The 20,153-nt window shown below is 41.3% G+C and overlaps 1 protein-coding gene across 1 annotated transcript; it reads left to right on the top strand.

Annotated features, from left to right (window-relative positions):
- The first annotated feature begins 12,120 nt into the window (after positions 1-12,120).
- Positions 12,121-17,680, top strand: LOC147646571 (endogenous retrovirus group K member 113 Gag polyprotein-like). The gene is made up of 3 exons (XM_086873243.1): positions 12,121-12,198; positions 16,447-17,557; positions 17,613-17,680. Exons 1-3 carry the CDS (start codon positions 12,121-12,123, stop codon positions 17,678-17,680), a joined length of 1,257 nt encoding a protein of 418 aa, XP_086729369.1.
- Positions 17,681-20,153: the final 2,473 nt, after the last annotated feature.

Raw genomic sequence — 20,153 nt, 5'->3', positions numbered from 1 at the left:
CAGAGAAATTCCAGAAACTTCCACAAAAATCCCACAAAATTTCCTACATTTTCTGAAAATCCTACGTGTGGTGGATTGGAATTTAAGAAAACGAAGAAAAGCACCTAAGAAAGTTCAAGCTTCTGGAGGCTGAGAGGAGTTTTTCTCCTGGCCCATAAGAGGCCATTGCTGAGAAGTGCCAGCAGTTTTGACTCTGTCAAAAATCTCCACAAAATCACACAAAATTCCACAAAAATCCCACAAAATCATTTAAATCTCCACAAAATTTTACAAAAAATCTAGAAAATTTCCACAAAATTCTAGAAAAATTCAAAAAATTCCATACATTTCCTCAAAATCCCATAAGATTCCACAAAAATCTTACAAAAAATCTTTTCTTGGATTTTGTGGGATGCCTCTGGAATTTTGTGGGATTTTTTTGGTAATGTTTTGCAACTTTCTGCTATTTTGTGGGATTTTGAGGAGACGTGAAGAATTTTGATGGATTTTCCTTGAATTTTGTGGAGATTTGTGGGGATTTTGTGGGATGTTTCTGGAATTTGGTTGGGTTTTGAGAAGATTTAGGGAATTTTGTGGAACTCTTTCTGCAATCTTGAGGGATTTTGAGGAGATTTGAAGAATTTTGGGGGATTTTTGTTAGATTTTGTGGAAATTTGTGGGGATTTTGTGAGATGTTCCTGGAATTTGGTAGGGTTTTGAGAAGATTTAGGGAATTTTGTGGGATTTTTCCAGAATTTTGTGGAATTTTTCTAGAATTTTGTGGGATATTGAGGAGATTTTGTGGGATGTTTTTGGGATGTTTGTGGGATTTTGAGGAGACGTGAAGAATTTTGATGGATTTTCCTTGAATTTTGTGGAGATTTGTGGAGATTTGGTGGGATGTTTCTGGAATTTTGTGGGACTTTAGAACATTTAGGGAATAGTGTGGGGTTTTTCTTTAATTTTCTGGAATTTTCTTCGATTTTTTGGAAATTGGAGGAGATTTTGTGGGATGTTTCTGGAATTTGGTAGGGTTTTGAGAAGATTGAAGGAATTTTGTGGGACTTTTTCTGGAATCTGGAGGGATTTTGGAGAGACTTGAAGAATTTTTGGGGTTTTTCGTTAGATTTTGTGGAAATTGGTGGAGATTTTTTGAGATGTTGCAGGAATTTGGTTGGGTTTTGAGAAGATTTAGGGAATTTTGTGGGATTTTTCTGTAATTTTGTGGAATTTTTCTAAAATTTTGTGGGATATTGATGATATTTTGTGGGATTTTGGTGAGATGTTTTTGGGATGTTTGTGGGATTTTGAGGAGACGTGAAGATTTTTGATGGATTATCCTTGAATTTTGTGGAGATTTGTGGGGATTTTGTGGGATGTTTCTGGAATTTGGTAGGGTTTTAAGAAGATCTAGTGGATTTTGTGGAACTTTTTCTAAATCTTGAGGGATTTTGAAGACACTTGAAGAAATTTGTTGGATTTTTGTTAGATTTTGTAGAAATTTGTGGGGATTTTGTGAGATGTTTCCAAAATTTGGTAAGGTTTTTAGAAGATTTAGGGAATTTTGTGGGATTTTTCTGTAATTTTGTGGAATTTTTCTAAAATTTTGTGGGATATTGATGATATTTTGTGGGATTTTGGTGGGATGTTTGTGGGATTTTGAGAAGACTTGAAGAATTTTGATGGATTTTCCTTGGATTTTGTGGAGATTTGTGGGAATTTTGTGGGATGTTTCTGGAATTTGGTAGGGTTTTGAGAAAATTTAGGGAATTTTGTGGAATTTTTCTAAAATTTTGTGGGATTTTGGTGGGATGTTTTTGGGATGTTTGTGGGATTTTGAGGAGACTTTAAGAATTTTGATGAATTTTCCTTGAATATTGTGGAGATTTGTGGGGATTTTGTGGGATGTTTCTAAAATTTGGTAGGGTTTTGAGAAGATTTAGGGAATTTTGTGGGACTTTTTCTGGAATCTTGAGGGATTTTGTGGAGATGAAGAATTTTGTGGGATTTTTGTTAGATTTTGTGGAATTTTGTGGAGTGCTGGTGGGATGTTTCTCGAATTTTGTGGGATATTTTTTTCTAATGTGAAATTTTCTGCTCTTTTGTGAGATTTTGAGGAGACTTGAAGAATTTTGTGGGATTTTTCTTAGATTTTGCGGAATTTCTTTTTAATTTTGTGGGATTTGGAGGAGACGTGAAGAATTTTGAGGGATTTTTCTTGAATTTTGTGGAAATCGGTGGAGATTTTGTGAGATGTTGCAGGGATTTGGTTGGGTTTTGAGAAGATTTAGGGAATTTTGTGGGATTTTTCTGGAATTTTGTGGAATTTTTCTAGAATTTTGTGGGATACTGAGGAGATTTTGTGGGATTTTGGTGGGATGTTTGTTGGATTTTGAGGAGACGTGAAGATTTTTGATGGATTACCTTGAATTTTCTGGAGATTTGTGGAGATTTTGTGGGATGTTTCTGGAATTTGGCAGGGTTTTGAGAAGATTTAGGGAATTTTGTGGGACTTTTTCTGGAATCTTGAGGCATTTTGAGGAGACTTGAAGCATTTTGTGGGATTTTTTCTTAGATTTTGTGGAAATTTGTGGGGATTTTGTGGGATGTTTCTGGAATTTGGTAGGGACTTCAGAACATCTAGAGAATAGTGTGGGATTTTTCCTCAATTTTGTAGGATTTTCTTAGATTTTTTGGAAAATGGAGGAGATTTTGTCGGATGTTTCTGGAATTTTCAGGGTTTTTGGGGAGACATGAAGAATTTTGAGGTATTTTCTTAGATTTTGTGGAAATTTGTGGAGATTGGGTGGGATGTTTCTGGAATTTGGTTGGGTTTTGCGATGATTTAGGGAGTTTTGAGGGATGTTTCTGGAATTCTTTGGGACTTTTCCAAAATTTTGTGGGATTTTGAGGAGACTTGAAGAATTTTAAGGGATTTTTCTTGGATTTTGTGGGCATTTGTGGAGATTTTGTCGGATTTTTCAAGAATTTTTGGCATATTGAGGAGATTTATGGAAGTTTGTGGGATTTTTCTTGAATTTTGTGGACTTTTGAGGACATTTTGTGGGATGTTGCTGGAATTTGGTAGAATTTTGAGAATATTTAGGGTATTTTGTGGGATGTTTCTGGAATCTATTTGGGATCTTTAAGAGATTTTGAGGGATTTTGAAAAGAGATGAAGAATTTTGAGGGATTTTTCTTAGATTTTGTGGACAGTTGTGAAGATTTGGTGGGATGGTTCCCGATTTTTGTAGGGTTTTGAGAAAATTTAGAGAATTTTGTGAATTTTTTCTGGAATATTCTAAGGATTTTCAAGAATTTTGTATGATTTTGAAGAGCTGTGGGAATTTTGTGTGATTGTTCTTCAATTTTATGGGCATCTGTGGAGATTTTATGGGATGCTGCTGGAATTTGGTAGGGGTTTGGGAAAATGTAGGGAATTCTGTGAGATTTTCCTGGAATTTTGTGGGGCTTTTCAAGAATTTTGTGAGATTTTGAGGAGACTTGAAGAATTTTGAGGCATTTTTCTTAGATTTGGTGGGAGTTGGTTTAGATTTTGTGGGATGCTTCTGGAGTTTGGTATGGTTCTGGGAAGATTTAGGGAATTTTGTAGGATTTTTCTTGAATTTTTCTGACATTTGTGGAGATTTTCTGGGTTGTTTCTAGAATTTTCTGGGATATTGAGATGATTTAGGGAATTTTGTAGGATTTTTTCTGGAATATTCTAAAGCTTTTCAAGAATTTCTTGGGATTTTGAGGAGCTGTGGGAATTTTGTAGGATTTTTCAAAAATATTGGCATTTGTGTAGATTTTGTGGGATGTTTTTGGAATTTGTTAGGGTATTGGGAAAATTTAGGGAATTTTGTAGGATTTTTCTGAAATTTTGTGGATTTCTGTGTAGGTTTTGTGGAATGTCTCTGGAATCTGGAAGGGTTTTGAAAAGATTTAGGTAATTTTTTGGGATTCTTTGGGAATTTTGTGGGATGTTTCAAGAATTTTTTGGGATTTTTCTGGAATTTTATGGAAAATTGTGGAGATTTTGTGAGATGTTTCATGAATTTTGTGGGATAAGGAGGATATTTAGGGAATTTTAGGGCATTTTTGTTGAATTTTTTTGACATTTGAGGACATTTTGGTGGATGTTGCTGGAATTTGGTAGACTTTTGAGAAGATTTAGGGAATTTTGTGGGATTTTTATGGGATTTTGTGGGATTTTGAGGAGAGCTGAAGAATTTTGAGGGATTTTTCTGGCATTTTGTGGCATTTGTGGGGATTTTGTGGGATGTTTCTGGAATTTGGTCGGGTTTTGTGATAGATTGGCATTGAAGAAAACAAAGAGAAACACCTAAGGAAGTTCAAACTGCTGGCGGCTGATGGGAGTTTGTCTCCTCGCCAACAGCTGGCCATTTCTAAGAATTGACAGCAGTTTTAAGCACTGCAAAGTGAGATCAAGCTGTGAACAGCAGCTTAAGCCCTAAGGCTGGGAATTTCTTTGTCTCTTGGTTTGCTGGCTGTGAAAGGTAACTGAGCTCCAGCTGGCTTCCCGTCCCCGGCCCAGCCCATGCGGCCCGGGCAGGGGCTGGGCTGGGCCTGCCGCGGCTCCCGGCCGGGAGATGGGGCCTGCGGGGCTTGCCCCGGGCTCTGGCCGGGCCAGGCCGCTCCCTGGCTCGGCTGCACTTTTTGCTGGGACTGAATTCACCACAGACTGCCCAGGAAAGAAAGAAAAAGCTCTTGAGCTGCGGCGGGCTGAGACAGTGACCACACTCTCCAGAGCAGCCATGAAGAATCTTCCAGCGCACACAGCTCCAGCCGCTGCTCCGGCAGAGATCACAGAACCATCTACAAAGCCTGGGCAAGATTTTAACCTTTTCATTACCCAGATGAGACTTGCAGATTAATCCTTTTACCCAGAGAGAGAAAAAGAGAGGAATCAACATGTAAAGAGACTTTATAAACTATTAGAGACAGTAAAAAAAAGAATTAAGCTTCAGAAGAGGTAGAGAATAAGGAGATGCTTTAATTAAGCTGAAATATTTTTCTGTTAAAGCTATGGAGATGGACAATAGTGATCTGAAAAAACTCCTTTAATTCATGACAGAGTATATTGGGAGGAATGGAGTGTTCAAAGGGTGGATTTTGGGCAAAAGGTGGAGTAATTGTGATACAGTGAGGTGCTGGAACACAGAGGGGAGAAGTAATAGTTGAAGATTTGAGGCCTTGAGAGGCAAAGAGCAAACTTCTGTTTCCAGGGAAGCTCACAGAGACAGATGAAGAGAACTTTTGCCTTTGAATAACTCATCCTTAAAATGACACCCCTCGACTCATTGACCCATACACACCTCAGAGTGATGTGAAATGGGAGGAGTGAACTGCTGACAGGATTTCTGGGCAGCTGGCATCAGAGAAATAGAAAACTGTAACAGAAATGGTTTTCTTGTGAGAAACTCCACAAATCAGCAGAAGAAGACTTCTGTTTCTCTACAAAGGGTGATGAAAAGACTCTAGCAAGAATTTGGACTGTTTTAAACACCAAAGGTCCAAAGTTTTTTGTCCCTATGTTATCATGTGAACAAGAGAATGGTTGGGTAGTGGGGGATAAAGGGGTTTTCTGGAGGTTTATTCTGGTGTTCTTATTCTTGTAGTTTTGTTAATAAACTTTCTTTATTCCTTTGAAGTTTTAAGCCTGTTTTGCTCTTGTTCTAATCCCTATCTCACAGCAAAAAGTAACTACGTTTTCTAGTAGTTATTTAATTTCAACTTTAAAACCATGTCAATGTCTCATCAAAATCCCACAAAATTCCACAAAAATCCACAAAATTCTACAAACATCCCAGAAAATCTCCACCAATTTCCACAAAAACTAAGAAGAATCTCTCAAATTCTTCAAATCTCCTCAAAATCCCACAGGATTCCTGAAAATTCCACAACATTCTAAAAAAATAGCACAAAATTCCTGAAATCTTCTCAAAACCCTACCAAATTCCTGAAATTTCTCACAAAATGTCCACAAATTTCCACAATAACCCTCAAAATTCTTAAAAAGACCCACAAAAGTACAAAAAATATCCCACAAAGTTCCCTAAATCTTCTCAAAACCCTGCCGAATTCCAACAACATCCCACAAAATGTCCACAAACGTCCATAAATGTCCACACAATTTCGGAAAAATCCCACAAATTTCCCTAAATCTTTTCAATATCGCTCAAAATTCTAGAAACATCTCACAAAAATTCCACCAATTTTCACAAAATCTAAGAAAAATCCCTCCAAATTATTGAAAAGCCACACAAAAATCCAGAAAAATCCCTCAAAATCCCCTAAATCTTCTCAAAACCCTTCCCAATTCCAGCAACGTCCCACAAAATGTCCAAAAATGTCCACACAATTATGGAAAAAATCCCACAAATTTCCTCACATCTCCTCAATATCCCACAAAATTCCAGCAACATCTCATAAAATATCTACCAATTCCCACAAAATTGAACAGAAAAATCCCACAAATTTCCCTAAATCTCAATATCCCAAAAAATTCCTGAAACATCCCAAAAAATTTACTAAGTCTTGTCAAAATCCTACCAAATTCCAGCAACATCCCACAAAATGTCCACAAAATTATGGAAAATTCAAACTAAATTCTTGAAAAGCCACAGAAAATTACAGAAAAATCCCATAAAATTTCCTAAATTTTCTCAAAACCCTACCAGATTCCTGAAACATCCCACAAAATCTCCACAAATGTACACAAAATTCCAGAAAAATCCCACAAAATTCCATAAATCTCCTCATTTCCCCACAAAATTCCTGAAGCATCCCACAAATTCTCCACAAATTTCCACAAAATTCCAGAAAAATCTCTCAAAATTCTTCATTTCCTCTAAATCCCACAAAATTCTTGAAAAGCCCCACAAAATTCCAGGTAAATCCCACAAAATTTTAGATTATTTAGATTCCCTAAATCTTTTAGATTTAGAAAATTTAGATTCCCTAAATCTTCTCAAATACCTATCAAATTTTAGAAACATCTCACAAAATCTTCACCAATTCCTACAAAATTTCAGAGAAATCCCTCAAAATTCTTCTAGTCTCCTCTAAATCCCACAAAATTCCTTAAAATCCCCACTAAATTCCAGAAAAATCCCACAAAATTCCCTAAATCTTCTCACAACACTACCGAATTCCAGAAACTTCCCACAAAATCTACACAAATCTCCACAAAAATTCAAAAAACATCCCACAAAATTTTTAAAATTTTCTCAATATCCCACAAAATTCCAGAAACATCCCACAATATTCCCTAAATCTTCTCAAAATTCTACCAAATTCCAGAAACATCCCAGAAAATCTCCACACATTTCCACAAAATTCTATAAAAATCCCTCAGAATGCTTCAAGTCTCCTCAAAACCCCACAAAATTCTTAAAAAGCCACACAAAATTCCAGGAAAATCCCACAAAATTTAATAAATCTTCTCAAAACCTTACGAAACTCCAGAAATATCCCACAAAATGTCCTCAAATGACCACCAAATTCAAGAAAAATCCCACAAAATTCACTAAATCTTCTCATTATTTCACAAAATTCCTGAAATATACAACAAAATCTCAAATTCCCACAAAATCCCCTAAATCTTCTCAAAACCCTACCAAATTCCAGAGACATCCCAAAAAATCTGAACCAACTCCCACAAAATCTAAGAAAAGTCCTTCAAAATTTTTCAAGTCTCCTCAAAATTCCACAAAATTCTTTAAAAGCCCCACAAAATTCCAGAAAAATCCCACAGATTTCCGCAAAATCTAAGAAAAATCACTCAAAATTCTTAAAGTCTCCTCAAAATGCCACAAATCCCACAAAAATCTCAAAAAATTCTGAAAATATCCCACAAAATCTACCCAATATCCCACAAAATTCCTAAAACATCAAACTGACTCTCCATAAATCTCACAAAATCTCCACCAATTCCCTCAAAATCTAAGAAAAATCCCTCCAAATTCTTCAAATTTCCTCAAAATCCTACAAAATTCCAGAAAATTTCACAAAATTCAAAAAAAATCCCACAAAATTCCAGAAACATACCACAGAATTCTTAAAATTTTCTTAAAATACCAAAAATTCCAGAAACATCTCACAAAATCTCCACCAATTCCCCCAAAATCTAAGAAACATCCCTCAAAATTTTTCAAATTTTCTCAAAATCCCACAAATCTCCAGAATAATCCCACAAAATTCTTGACACAGCCCACAAAATCTCCACAAATTTCCACAAAATCTAAGAAAAATCTCATAAAATTCTTCACATCTCCTCCAAATCGCACAAAATAGCAGAAAATTGCACAGCATTACAAAAAAAAATCCCACAAAATTCCAGAGACATCCCACAAAATCTCCACAAAATCTAAGAAAATAGCACAAAATTCTTCATGTCTCCCCAAAATCCCAGAAAATTCCAGAAACATCCCACAAAATCTCCTCCAATTTCCAAAAAATCTAAGAAAATTCCAGAAAATTGAAGAAAAATCCCACACTATTCCCTAAATGTTCTGAAGTCCCTACCAAATTTCAGACATTCCACCAAATCTCTACCAATTCCTACAAAATTCAAGAAAAATCCCACAAAATTCACTAATTCTTCTCAAAATTCCACAAAATGTCCCCAAATTTCCACAAAATCTAAGAAAAATCCCTCAAAATTTTTCAAGTCTCCTCAAAATCCCAGAAATCCCACAGAAATTTCCACAAAATTCCATAAATATCCCACAAAATCTACTCAATATCCTACAAAATTCCAGAAAACATCAAACAAATTCCAGAAACATCTCACAAAATCTCAACAAATTTCCACAAAATCTAAGAAAATTCCGTCAAAATTCTTCAAGTCTCCTCAAAATCCCACAAAATTCCAGAGAATCCCACAAAATTCCAGTGAAATCGGATGAAATTGTTGGCATTCAGGAACACAGATGATTTTTCCCCATGGCTGCTGTGGGGAGTGTGGCCATTATCTGAGCACAAAGCTGCAAGCTGCTATCTTTCCCTGCCTTTAGTGGCAGCCTGTGGTGAAACTGAGCAGCGGCACAAAGTGCAGGCCAGGCAGGGAGCGGCCTGGCCCGGCAGCCCCGCTGTGCAAGGCCCAGCCAAGCCTCTGAGAAGGGGCTCCTGGCACTTGCCAGTCTCCATCCTCCCCGGGAAGCGCAGAGCTGCGGCCAGCCCCGCTCCCCTCCCGTGGCCTTGGCTGGCCTGGGGGGAAGGAGGCTGAAGCCGAGCCCTGCTACCTCTTCAAAAGGCGCAAAGCAAAGAGAGCCAAGAGAAATTGCCGGCCTTAGGGCTTCAAGTGCTGTTCCCAGCTTGATGGCACTTTGCAATGGGCAAAACTGCTGGCACTTCTCAGCAATGGCCTCTTATGGGCCAGGAGAAAAACTCCTCTCAGCCTCCAGCAGCTTCAACTTCCTTAGGTGTTTGTTTTTTGAAATGTCAGTCCATCAGACGTGGGATTTTGAGAAAATGTAGGAAATTTTGTGGGATTTTGGTGGAATTTTGTGTATTTTTTCTGAATTTTGTTGGATTTTGATGAGATTTAGGTAATTTTGTAGAATTTTTCTGGAATTCTAGAGGATTTTGAGGAGATTTAAATAATTTTGTGGGATTATTCGGGAATTTTCTGGAATTTTGAGGAGATGTATGGCATTTTTTAGAATTTTTGTGGAATTTTGTGGGATTCATCTGGAATTTTGCAGGATTTTGGGGTGATTTAAATAATTTTGTGTGATTTTGAAGAGGTCTAGGGAATTTTGTAAGATTTTTGTGGAATCTTATGGGATTTTGAGGAAATGTATGGAATTTTGGGAATTTTTCTAGATTTTTGTGAAAATTTTCTAGATTTTTGTGGAAATTTTGAGGGTATTTCAATGATTTTGTGGGATTTTTGTGGAATTTTGTGGAATTTCTCTGGAATTATTTTGGATTTTGATGGAATTTTGTGGATTTTTTCTGGAATTTTGTGGGATATTGAGAAAATGTAAAGTATTTTGTGGGATTTTTTCTGGATTTTTGTAGATTTTATGAAAATTTGAAGAATTCTGTGGCATTTTTGTAGAATTACATGTGATTTTGTGGAATTCTTGGGATTTTTGTGTCATTTTATCAGATTTTACTGCAATTTTGTGGAATTTTTCTTGAATTCTGTGAGATTTTTGTAGAATTTTATCAGATTTTACTGGAGTTTTGTGAATTTTTGGTGGAATTTTGAACATTTTTTGTGGAATTTTGTGGGATTTTGAAGAGACTTAAGGAATTCTGTGAGATTTTCCTGGATTTTTGTGGACTTTTGTGGGATTTTTATGGGATTTTTCTGGAATTTTGTGGAATTTTGAGATAATTTAAATATTTTTGTGGAGTTCTTGTGGAATTTTGTAGGGTTTTTTTGAATTTTATGCAATTTTGAGAAAATTTAGGGAATTTTGAGGAATTTTGAAGTGATTTGGGAAACCGTGGGATTTTTCTGAAATTTTGTGGATTTTTTCTAGAATTTTGAGGGTTATTTCTGGCTGTCTTTGAAAATTGGAGGAGATTTTGTGGTATAGTTCTGGAATTTGGTAGGGTTATGAGTAGATTAAGGAAATTTTGTGGAGCTTTTCTGCAATTTTGTGGGAATTTGAGGTAATTTAGAGAATTTAGTTACTTTTTGTAGAATTTTGTGGATTATTTGTGGAATTTTCTGAAATTTTGTGGAATTTTCAGGAGATTTCAAGAATTTTGAGGGATTTTTGTTGGATGGAGTTTGAAGTTTAGTTGTGGGAATTTGAGGAGATTCAGGGAATTTTGTTGGGTTTTTTTGCTGAATTTTGTGCATTTTTTCTGGGATGTTGTGGGATTTAAATAAAAATTAAAGAATTATGAGATTTTTCATTAATTTTTGTGAAATTCTTCTGGAATTTTGTGGATTTTTTCTGCAATTTTGTGGATTTTTTTCTACAATTTGTGGGATTTTAACAAAATTTAGGGAATTTCGTGGGATTTTTCTGCCATTTTGTGGGATTTTGGTGGGAATTTTGTCAGATTTTACTGGAATTTGGTGGGACTTTTTTATTAGTGCAGAAGACAATGGATATTTTGCAAAACCTCCTTTCAAACAACAATACATCGATCAGCACAACAGAAAAGAGGAAGAGAAAATCTTCCCCAGTAAGAATAGAGCCAGAGTCCCACCATTTTCCCCTCCACTTTCATTTCTTTTCTACATTTAGAGGCAAACCTTCCATCTCCAAGAGCTTCCATCTCTCACTTCCTGATGCCGTTTGCCACCCTTTAGCCTCGACCCCCACGGATCTGAGTGCTGTCCATGTGGGGCTGGGGATGCTCAGCCTGGAAAGAGAAGGGGCTGGGGAGGCCTCCCTGCAGCTCCAGGAAAGATGGGCACAGAGAGGAGAAGGCTTTCAACTGCAGGAGTGAGATTGAAGTTGGATCTAATGAAGCTGCTCTTTTCCACTCAGGCTGCTGGGCCACTGGCCCAGGCTGGGCACAGAGGCTGGGGATGCTCCATCCTTGGCAACATCCAAGGCCAGCTGGGAGCAGGGCTCTGAGCAACCTGTTCTGGGGGAAGATTGCTCAGCTTGGAACAAGATGGTCTTTAGGCTCCCTTCCAAGCCCAAGCACCCAGGGATTCCATCATTTGAGCATCTCCCTTGTCCACTTCAGCCTGGGCCTGGGCTCCTGGCACTGATGTCACAGTGCACGCTCCAGCTAGAACTTCCAGCATCCAGCAACGGCCACAACACAACCCTTGGCTCCTTGTGTCAGCACGCTCTTCACCCTGCTCCAGGCCTACCCCTGTCACCTTGTTGTCACCTGCTCCCTCATACCCCCAGCAGTCCCCAAAGCTCCCCGTTGAGTGCATTTTGCTCTCCATCCCTGCAGGATGTCTGCATTTGCTCCAAAGAAGGTATGGTACTATTCCACGGAGGTGGACACCCCGCAGCTGCCTGGCTGGGCTGGAGCTCTGTGGGATAGTGTGGGAAAGGGACCCACTGGGAGATTTTGCTACCTCTGCAGGCTGTCACAGACACAGAGGAGGAGATGGAGGTTGATTCACAAATGGATACGGACAAGAAAATGGAAGTGGATGGAGAGAACACCAGAGAGGAAGAGATGGATGTGGATGTGGATCAGACGGAAGTAGAAATGGAGGTGGACATGGAAGAGCACATGGAGGAGATGGATATTGATGTAGAAGAGGAGGAGGAGGACATGGTGTTGGGATGAAGACCGATGCCAGTTGCAGAACAGGCAGGTGCTCCCCACAGGCAGAGTGGGTCCCCTGCTGCCAGCCTGGGGCCGGGCTGGGCACTCCCTGCTCAGGGACACGCTAGCCCATGCACTGGATTCTGCTGGCCATCCCTGGCCTGGCCTGGGCTTGCTTTGGGCCACACAAGCCCTGTTCCAGTGCCTGGGCCACAGCCCCCAGCCCCAGCCAGCCTCACTTCTGGCAGCAGAGTCCCACTGTGCCAGTGTCCCAGCCTGGCAGCACATGGAACACCCCTCCATGCCTGACTGCACTGACCGTGCTACTTGTTTTTCTTCCAGGACTGAGGCACATCCCGGACACAGATGCCACCCTGCTGTATATACGTTTTACAGTTGTTGTGTTCTGATAGATGTTTTAGAGTTTGCTTAAGTGTTCTGTAAATACATTTCATGTAGTTTTGTTAGATATGTTCTTAGGTAAATAGGTTCTATAGTTTGTTGTTGTTGTTGTTACCAAGGCTTGGATGTCCCTGCGGGAGCTGGCACAGCCACCCCAGGAGTGGGCTCCCTGTGCACAGGGGGTCCCACTGACAGAGCTCACCCTCTCCTTGCAGTTTCTCTGCACACACTTGGTAGCTGGAGGGGCAAATCCCAGTGGGCCCTGTCCCATGGCATCCCACATGGGAGCAGGGCTCAGCCTCATCCATGGCTCTTCCCTGGCTAGCCCCAGGGCTAAGGAGGCTGCACTGGGCTGCAGGCAGCCTGCTTCCTGGGCACCCTGAGGGGCTGGAGCCAGCCTGGAGGGAGCCTCAGCACAGGGGCCTCTGGCCCACATGCACCAAGATTTCCTTTGGAAACCCCCTCTCTCACCACACTCTGCTGCAAGCACAACATCAATTGTTCCTCCTAGTTAAAGGGGAGACCTTAATTGGCACAAATTTGTCCCTTGGACTTTCTAGCCCAGCAAATGTCAGCACTTGTAATCCCTGTTCTGCACTCCCTGCTCGGGCACCAAAACCTTGGAACCTGCCAGAACATCTTGAATTAGCACCAACCTGCAGAGAGCTACAGGGAGAGAACCTACCCCCAACCACACAGGGACATTGATGGGCTGGGGTAGAGCTGAAACTAAAGTATTTTAATGCCAAGAGACAGGATTTTTTATTACTGAATTCATTCTCCCAGGACAAGAATGAAAGCTTTCAGTCTCCTCACCTGCCACACGTCTATTGCCAAGGTTTGCTTCTGAGTTATGACTGATTTTCACTAATCTGTTCAGAACTCTGATGCTCTTCCTGCCTAAGGTGCAGAGATGATATTTCAGCTATTTCAGAGCCAGGTGAGCTCAGCACAGCTTGTGCAACACACAGAATTTCCAGACCCACAGATTCAGACCATGCAAACTGATACTTTTTCATCTCTGTGCAAAGATCACTGCAAGGATGTCAGTGATGTACCACACACTGCTCAGAGCTGTCCCTTCTATCCAGCTCTCCCCAGTCACTTCACACACTTCACTCCAAGCACTTTCTGATAGAGTTCAGTGGCACATGGGATTTCATCCTGGCTTTTCTTCCTTTTCTCCTGAGCTGTCTCCAGACACAGTGTGTGGGCACTGCAGCAGCATGAACGTGGCACCTCCCTGACACTGAGATTCATGTCACAACTTTTCATCCAAAGCAGCAAAGAAATGATTCCCACTGGCTCCCACACGGCTCCCTGGCAACTTTGTGCTGCTGCAGCTCCAGCACCAGCCCTGGTGCACAGCAATTTCAGGAGGAGACACACCAAAGGAATCAGCCATTCCCAGAGAAGAAACATCTGTTTGCATGGCCCAAATCCCCACAACACTGCAGACTGTGGTGACCCTGCACACTCTGCATTTGCACTTCAGCCTCTGTGCCTCACTTTTCCTCTCACTAAAGTCCCCTCAGTTTCCCTCATGCTCACATTCCCAAGAGAATTCAAAGCAGCATTAGGAGCAGGGATAGATGATGGGAGCTGTCCCAAGGCTCAACAAAATTTCTCAGGCCTGACAATTCTAGCCAAGGACAGAGGAAAAACCTGCATGGAAGAGGTGTGAAATCAAAGCAGTCATCAAATTTAGGTAGAATGAGAGAAGCTGAAGAGCTTTTCAATGTTTTCAACAAGATTAGCAGCTCCAGGCACAGGAGGGATGCGACATTTTCCCCACTGTAACAACTCTGGGATGCAAATTGCATCTCAAATCCTTCTCCCCAGCTCTGGGACTTGTTCAGCCACCCACATGGTGCTGAATTTTTCAAGCAAAGTGGAAGCTGGTCAGAGAGGTGGCTTGCAAATCCAAATCACAGAGGACAGCTTGGAAGCAGCAGCCAGAGCAAAGAGAGGCAGAGCCTGGCCCTGGGGTGCAGCACAGCCACACAACACATGCCTGAAACTCTGAGAAATGAAAGAATTTGCCACAGGAGATACTGAAGGTACTTGATGGAATCCCTGCCTCCTTCATGATGCATCAGCATGCAGGAGAACACAAGGATGAAGATTAGAGCACCTTCTGCTGCTGCTGCTTCCATCTCCTGAGTCAAATCTCACCAAAATCTCTCACTCTTGGGCATTCCCAAAGCCTCAGATTCCCTCAGTCCTTGCAGGATTTCAGTGCTGAGGAACATGATGGGAGATAAAGGCACTTGCAGACACCAGAGATGCATTTTCTGCCTGAGGTGGATTTCACTGCCCAGCGTAGCTCCTCTAAAACCATTCCAATCAGCCCTTTGGATAGCACCAAGCCAGCAGCAGAACATCAGCGCCTGAAAATGCTTGGAAATGCCATTCTTTGAGATTTCTCTGCAGCTCTCCCATTTCATGGTGCCATTGCAGGGCTTTATCCCATCACTCAGCACTTGCAGCAAGTCTTGGCAACCAGCTTCAAATGGATTTTTAGTGCTGAGCAAATAAGGGGCAATTTGACTTTTCTCCGGTGAATGAAATTTCACCTCAATCAGATGATCTCTGTGTTCTGTGATTGGCCATGTATAGAGCAATGGCTAGCTAGCAAAGGTCATGTTCCCATGCAGCAATTAGCTGAGAAAGAATTAAATAACAATAGAGTACCGTTGGTTTGAGACGTTGGAAGGTCAGAAAGACCTTGGTGATAACTGTGAACTGAGAACAGGACACTGTGATCAGAAGAATGAGAATTCAGCACAAATGAGAGACCACAAGAATGTGGGACTAGGTGGAGTCAAGCTTAAATATCCAAGAATGAGCTTGCTTTTGCACTATGTATGAGCCTAATTATTGATGCTATATAAGTGGTTTTAGAGTTGCCAATAAATGAGACTTGCTGATCATTCATATTGAGTGCTGCATTTCTCCCGCCGAACTCATCAAATGGCGCCTGAACAACAGGGACCTTTGGGACCTTTGGAACCTTTGGGACCTTTGGGACCTTTGGGACCTTTGGAACCTTTGGGACCTTTGGGACCTTTGGGACCTTTGGGACCTTTGGGACCTTTGGAACCTTTGGGACCTTTGGGACCTTTGGGACCTTTGGAACCTTTGGGACCTTTGGGACCTTTGGGACATTTGGGACCTTTGGAACCTTTGGGACCCTTGGGACCTTTGGGACATTTGGGACCTTAAAAAGGAGTTGGGAGTTGGCCAAGGGAGTTGGTGACAGGGGACGGGTCCTCTGCAGCAAGGACGGTGAAACGCAACAGCTGTGCCGCGTTCCAGGCAACCTCACAGGAGAGTCCTGATCACACAGCAACGGTGCCGCGCCCAGGCGACCTCAGAGGAGAGTCCTGCCGTAACGTGCTGCCAAAACCTTGTAGGGGCTGCAACAGCGCTGACGGTAAGATGGAAAGGCAAGCAGCATATGATTTATTTACCTGCTTTTTAGAAAAGCGACAGGTTAAAGACTTTGATTTGCGCAAGGAGCTCCCTCAACTTCTTGCTTATGGGTATGCTCAGGGTTGTTTTCAGAATCCCCATACAGTCCATGAATTAAATGAGTGGCGAAAATTTGGAGATAAATTGTGGGAAGCTACTTTAGATGATGATAAAACTGCTAAAAAATTGAGAAAACTGTGGCAGACAGTTCATAATGTTCTTTTGCAGTATCAGGCTGAACAGGCAGCTGCCACAAAAGCATCTGCAGCTATGTCAAAAAATAGATTATTAGAGGGAATTAATGAGTGTCCATTGCCACCCTCCACGAACACAGTAATCTTGACCCCCCCCACGCAGTCACTGACCCCTGCTGCCGCTGCTAATCCTTTTGTGCCATCTCCAATTCCTTCACCCACTAACCTTGATTCTGAAACGGAGCCTTCAGCACCGTTACCATCCTCCCCTATAGGAAATAAATCTGTCCCTGGGGTAGGGCGTGAGTTAGGTGAGGCTACTGCACAGGAAAAAAGGGAGACATGGGCTGCATTAGCACGGAATATTTTGCAAGAGGGAGATCAGGAAATAGCAGATGCTGTATTGGAAGTAGCATGTCCCGTAACCTTTGCACCGATGCAAGGGGGAGGAATACAAGCTCAAATTACAGCTTTAGATTGGAAATGGTTATCACAGTTGCGATCTACAGTCAGTCAGTTTGGAGTGACCAGTGAACCGGTTAGACAGATGATTGATTATTTGTGGGGTACACAGATTTTGTTGCCTGCAGATTGTAGGAGTATTATGAAATTGATTATTAGTCAGCATCAGCAGTTGTTGTTTAATGCACACTGGCAAGCTTATTGCCAAGAAAGTGTAAATGTGCAAAGACAGGCAGGTGATCCACTGCATGGGCTAACTTTGGAAGAACTTAGGGGATTAGGAGCATATAGTCAAGTGGAAGCACAAGCTATTTTGGGGCCAGGTAAGTTGAGAGAAGGAATGCGGTTGGCACGAGCTGCATTTGATCGGATTAAGGAGCCAGGAGGTATTCCATCTTATATGGGTATTAAACAAGGGCGAGATGAGCCATTTGGAGCATTTATTGATAAAGCAGCTGCAGCTATAGAACAGGCAGGTGTTCCTGAATATATGAGGGAAGCATTATTAAAACAATGTGCATTACAGAATTGTAATCCAGCAACCAGGTCAGTTTTAAATTCCCTAAATGCTAACTGGACTATTGAGGAGGCATTAGAGAGGATGTGTAATATACCGGTGGGGTCACAGGCAATGTTAGTCCAGGCAATTAAAGAACTGCGGCAAGGGTTAGAGAAGCAGGCTGCAGCTACTCAAAGTCAGGTTTTAGCAGCTCTTGCACCCCTACAAGCGGCTACAACCAACAATGGCAGGATTCCAGCCTCCCAACTCAAATGTTTTCGCTGTGGAAACCTTGGATGTATTCGGAAGGAATGTACTGTACCATCTGTTTGGTGCAATCAGTGTCGCTCCAATACCCACACTGATAGTGTTTGCCGCCGGAGATCGGGAAACGGGAAAGCCAGCTCAAGAAGCCGCCGCGCCAGGACACAAATAGCAGCTGCCAGAACATCAGTGCAACTTCCCTCCAGCCTGCCACAGCAGGGAGCCTCGGCCTGGACCTGGCAGCCTCAGTGACTGTGGATTTATTGACATCTCAGCCCTACAAGATTCCCACAGGAATTATGGGACCAGTGATAATAAATGGAAAAGCTGTGGGTGCAATAGTGTTGGGACGTTCATCTGCTAGTCTAATGGGATTGTTTATTTTACCTGGAGTAATTGATGTGGACTATTCTGGTGAAATATATATCATGGCATATACACTGGCACCACCAGCCAGAATTGATAAGGGACAGCGAATTGCACAACTGGTGCCAGTACCACAATATACCCATCAATTGACACCATTGCAAAATCAATTACAGGGTACAGGTGAATTTGGTTCTACAGGAGGACTTACATTGCTTACCCTGGGCTTAAACACTCGACCCAAGCGAAAAGTTGTTCCCAATTATAACGGAGAATCCCATCAATTAGAAGGACTATTGGATACTGGGGCAGACTCAAGTATTGTTGCTCCACAGTATTGGCCCCAGGAATGGCCTTTGTTGTCCAGTATGGTTACTGTTACAGGGGTGGGAGGCTTAACTTTGGCAAAAAGGTCTCCTCAAATCCAGATTCAATTAGATGGTAAGGTCATCAATTCTGTTTTGTCAATTGTTCCATTACCAGACAAGGTCCAATGTCTAATAGGGCGAGATATTTTGTCACAACTTGGTGTTATTTTGACCAATGAGCACCCTTTAGAGTAGAGGCCATTGTTTGGACTTTCCCACTCCCATTTAAATGGATAATTCAGGAACCAGTATGGGTTGAACAGTGGCCTTTAAAAAGGGAAAGTCTGCAGCAAGCTCATCAATTAGTGCTGGAACAATATCAACAAGGACATTTAAAGTTGTCAACAAGTCCTTGGAATGCCCCTATTTTTGTTACTAAAAAGAAATCTGGAAAATATCGATTATTGCACGACTTACATGCAGTAAATGAACAAATGGAGCCAATGGGGGCACTGCAATCTGCTTTGCCCAATCCTGCAATGTTGCCAAGAGATTGGCCCTTGTTAATAATTGATTTAAAGGACTGTTTTTTCACTGTCTCACTGCATGAACAGGATACTTGCAGATCTGCTTTTACCTTGCCCGCAGATCTGCTTTTACCTTGCCCTTCATTAAATTGAGCAGAACCAGACAAGAGATTTGAATGGACAGTTTTACCACAGGGTATGTGTAATTCTCCTACCTTGTGCCAGCTTTATGTTGATAATGCTTTGCAGCCACTACGTGTTCAATGGCCTACAACCATTATTTATCACTATATGGATGATATTCTTTTTGCTCAGTCACAACCTTTTGCAGATTAACAAGTTAAAGACATTCAAACACAACTACTTCAGAATGGACTGGTTGTTGCACCTGAGAAAATACAGCAGTCATCCCCATGGAAATATCTCGGGGGGACTTTAACTGAGCAGTATGTTGCCCCTCAGAAACTGTCATTGAACATGTCACTTCATACTGTTCATGATGCTCAGCGATTGCTGGGGGATTTGCAATGCCTTAAACCTGTTGTGGGTATTCCTAATGAACTTTCACAATCCTTATGACCTTTGTTAAAAGGTACCGATCCTACAGCACCTATACAGGTCACCAGTGAACAACAAGAAGTTCTCAATAAAATAATGGACGGTATCCAGACAGGTGTTGTTCGTAGGCGAGATCCAGACTTGGACATCAACCTTACTGTATGGTTTGGACCTCAACATCTCATCGGTGCTTTAACACAGCAACAAAAGGAAACAGGGGAGATACGGGTATTAGAGTGGTTGTTGCCACCACTACAACAGAGACATACCTTAATTCAAAAAATTGAAATTTTAGCCGATTTAATAAAACAAAGGTAGAAGCGATTCTGACAAATTATGGGTGCAGATCCAGCTGTAATTCAGATACCAATAAAAAAGGACACTTTAGATTGGTATTTAATTCACAGCTCCACACTGCAAGAAGCACTGCTTGACAACAGCAGTGTGGTCAGTACTGAGGAGGTGCCTCGAATACCACTACGATGGATAGGCCAGCAGAATTGGATTGAGAAGCCCAAACGATCATTTGTGCCGTTACCAGGGGCATCAACGGTGTTCACTGATGCTGGAAAGAAATCTCGCACAGCTGCTGCTACATGGCAAAATTCACAAGGACAACGGAATCATCACATTATGCCAGCTCAAAAGGAGGACACATTACAAACTCTGGAATTAGTCGCTGTTGTTTGGGTTTTGGTGCAGTTTAAGGGTCCTGTTAATGTGGTAACTGATTCTTTATATGTTGCAGGAGTGAGTGAACGTATTGAAAAAGCAGACATAAAGGAAGTAAAAAACCCTCGTTTATATGAACTGTTTTTGCAGCTTCAAAGAGCAGTAAAGTTGAGGACTGCTGCCTTTGTTATTATCCATATTCATAGCCAGAAAT

The sequence above is a fragment of the Cyanistes caeruleus genome, unplaced genomic scaffold, assembly GCF_971803275.1.
Source record: "Cyanistes caeruleus unplaced genomic scaffold, bCyaCae1.hap1.1 HAP1_SCAFFOLD_91, whole genome shotgun sequence".
In the NCBI taxonomy this organism is placed as follows: Eukaryota; Metazoa; Chordata; class Aves; order Passeriformes; family Paridae; genus Cyanistes; species Cyanistes caeruleus.
This window is presented reverse-complemented; position numbering and strand designations above follow the sequence as displayed.

Coding starts and splice junctions, on each gene's coding strand:
- LOC147646571 (XM_086873243.1), top strand. CDS start 12,121: ATGGATGTGGATGTGGATCAGACGGAAGTAGAAATGGAGGTGGACATG. Junction 12,199..16,446: donor TGGAGGAGATGGATATTGAT/GTAGAAGAGGAG, acceptor CCCCCCACGCAG/TCACTGACCCCTGCTGCCGC. Junction 17,558..17,612: donor TGGATGTATTCGGAAGGAAT/GTACTGTACCAT, acceptor CCACACTGATAG/TGTTTGCCGCCGGAGATCGG.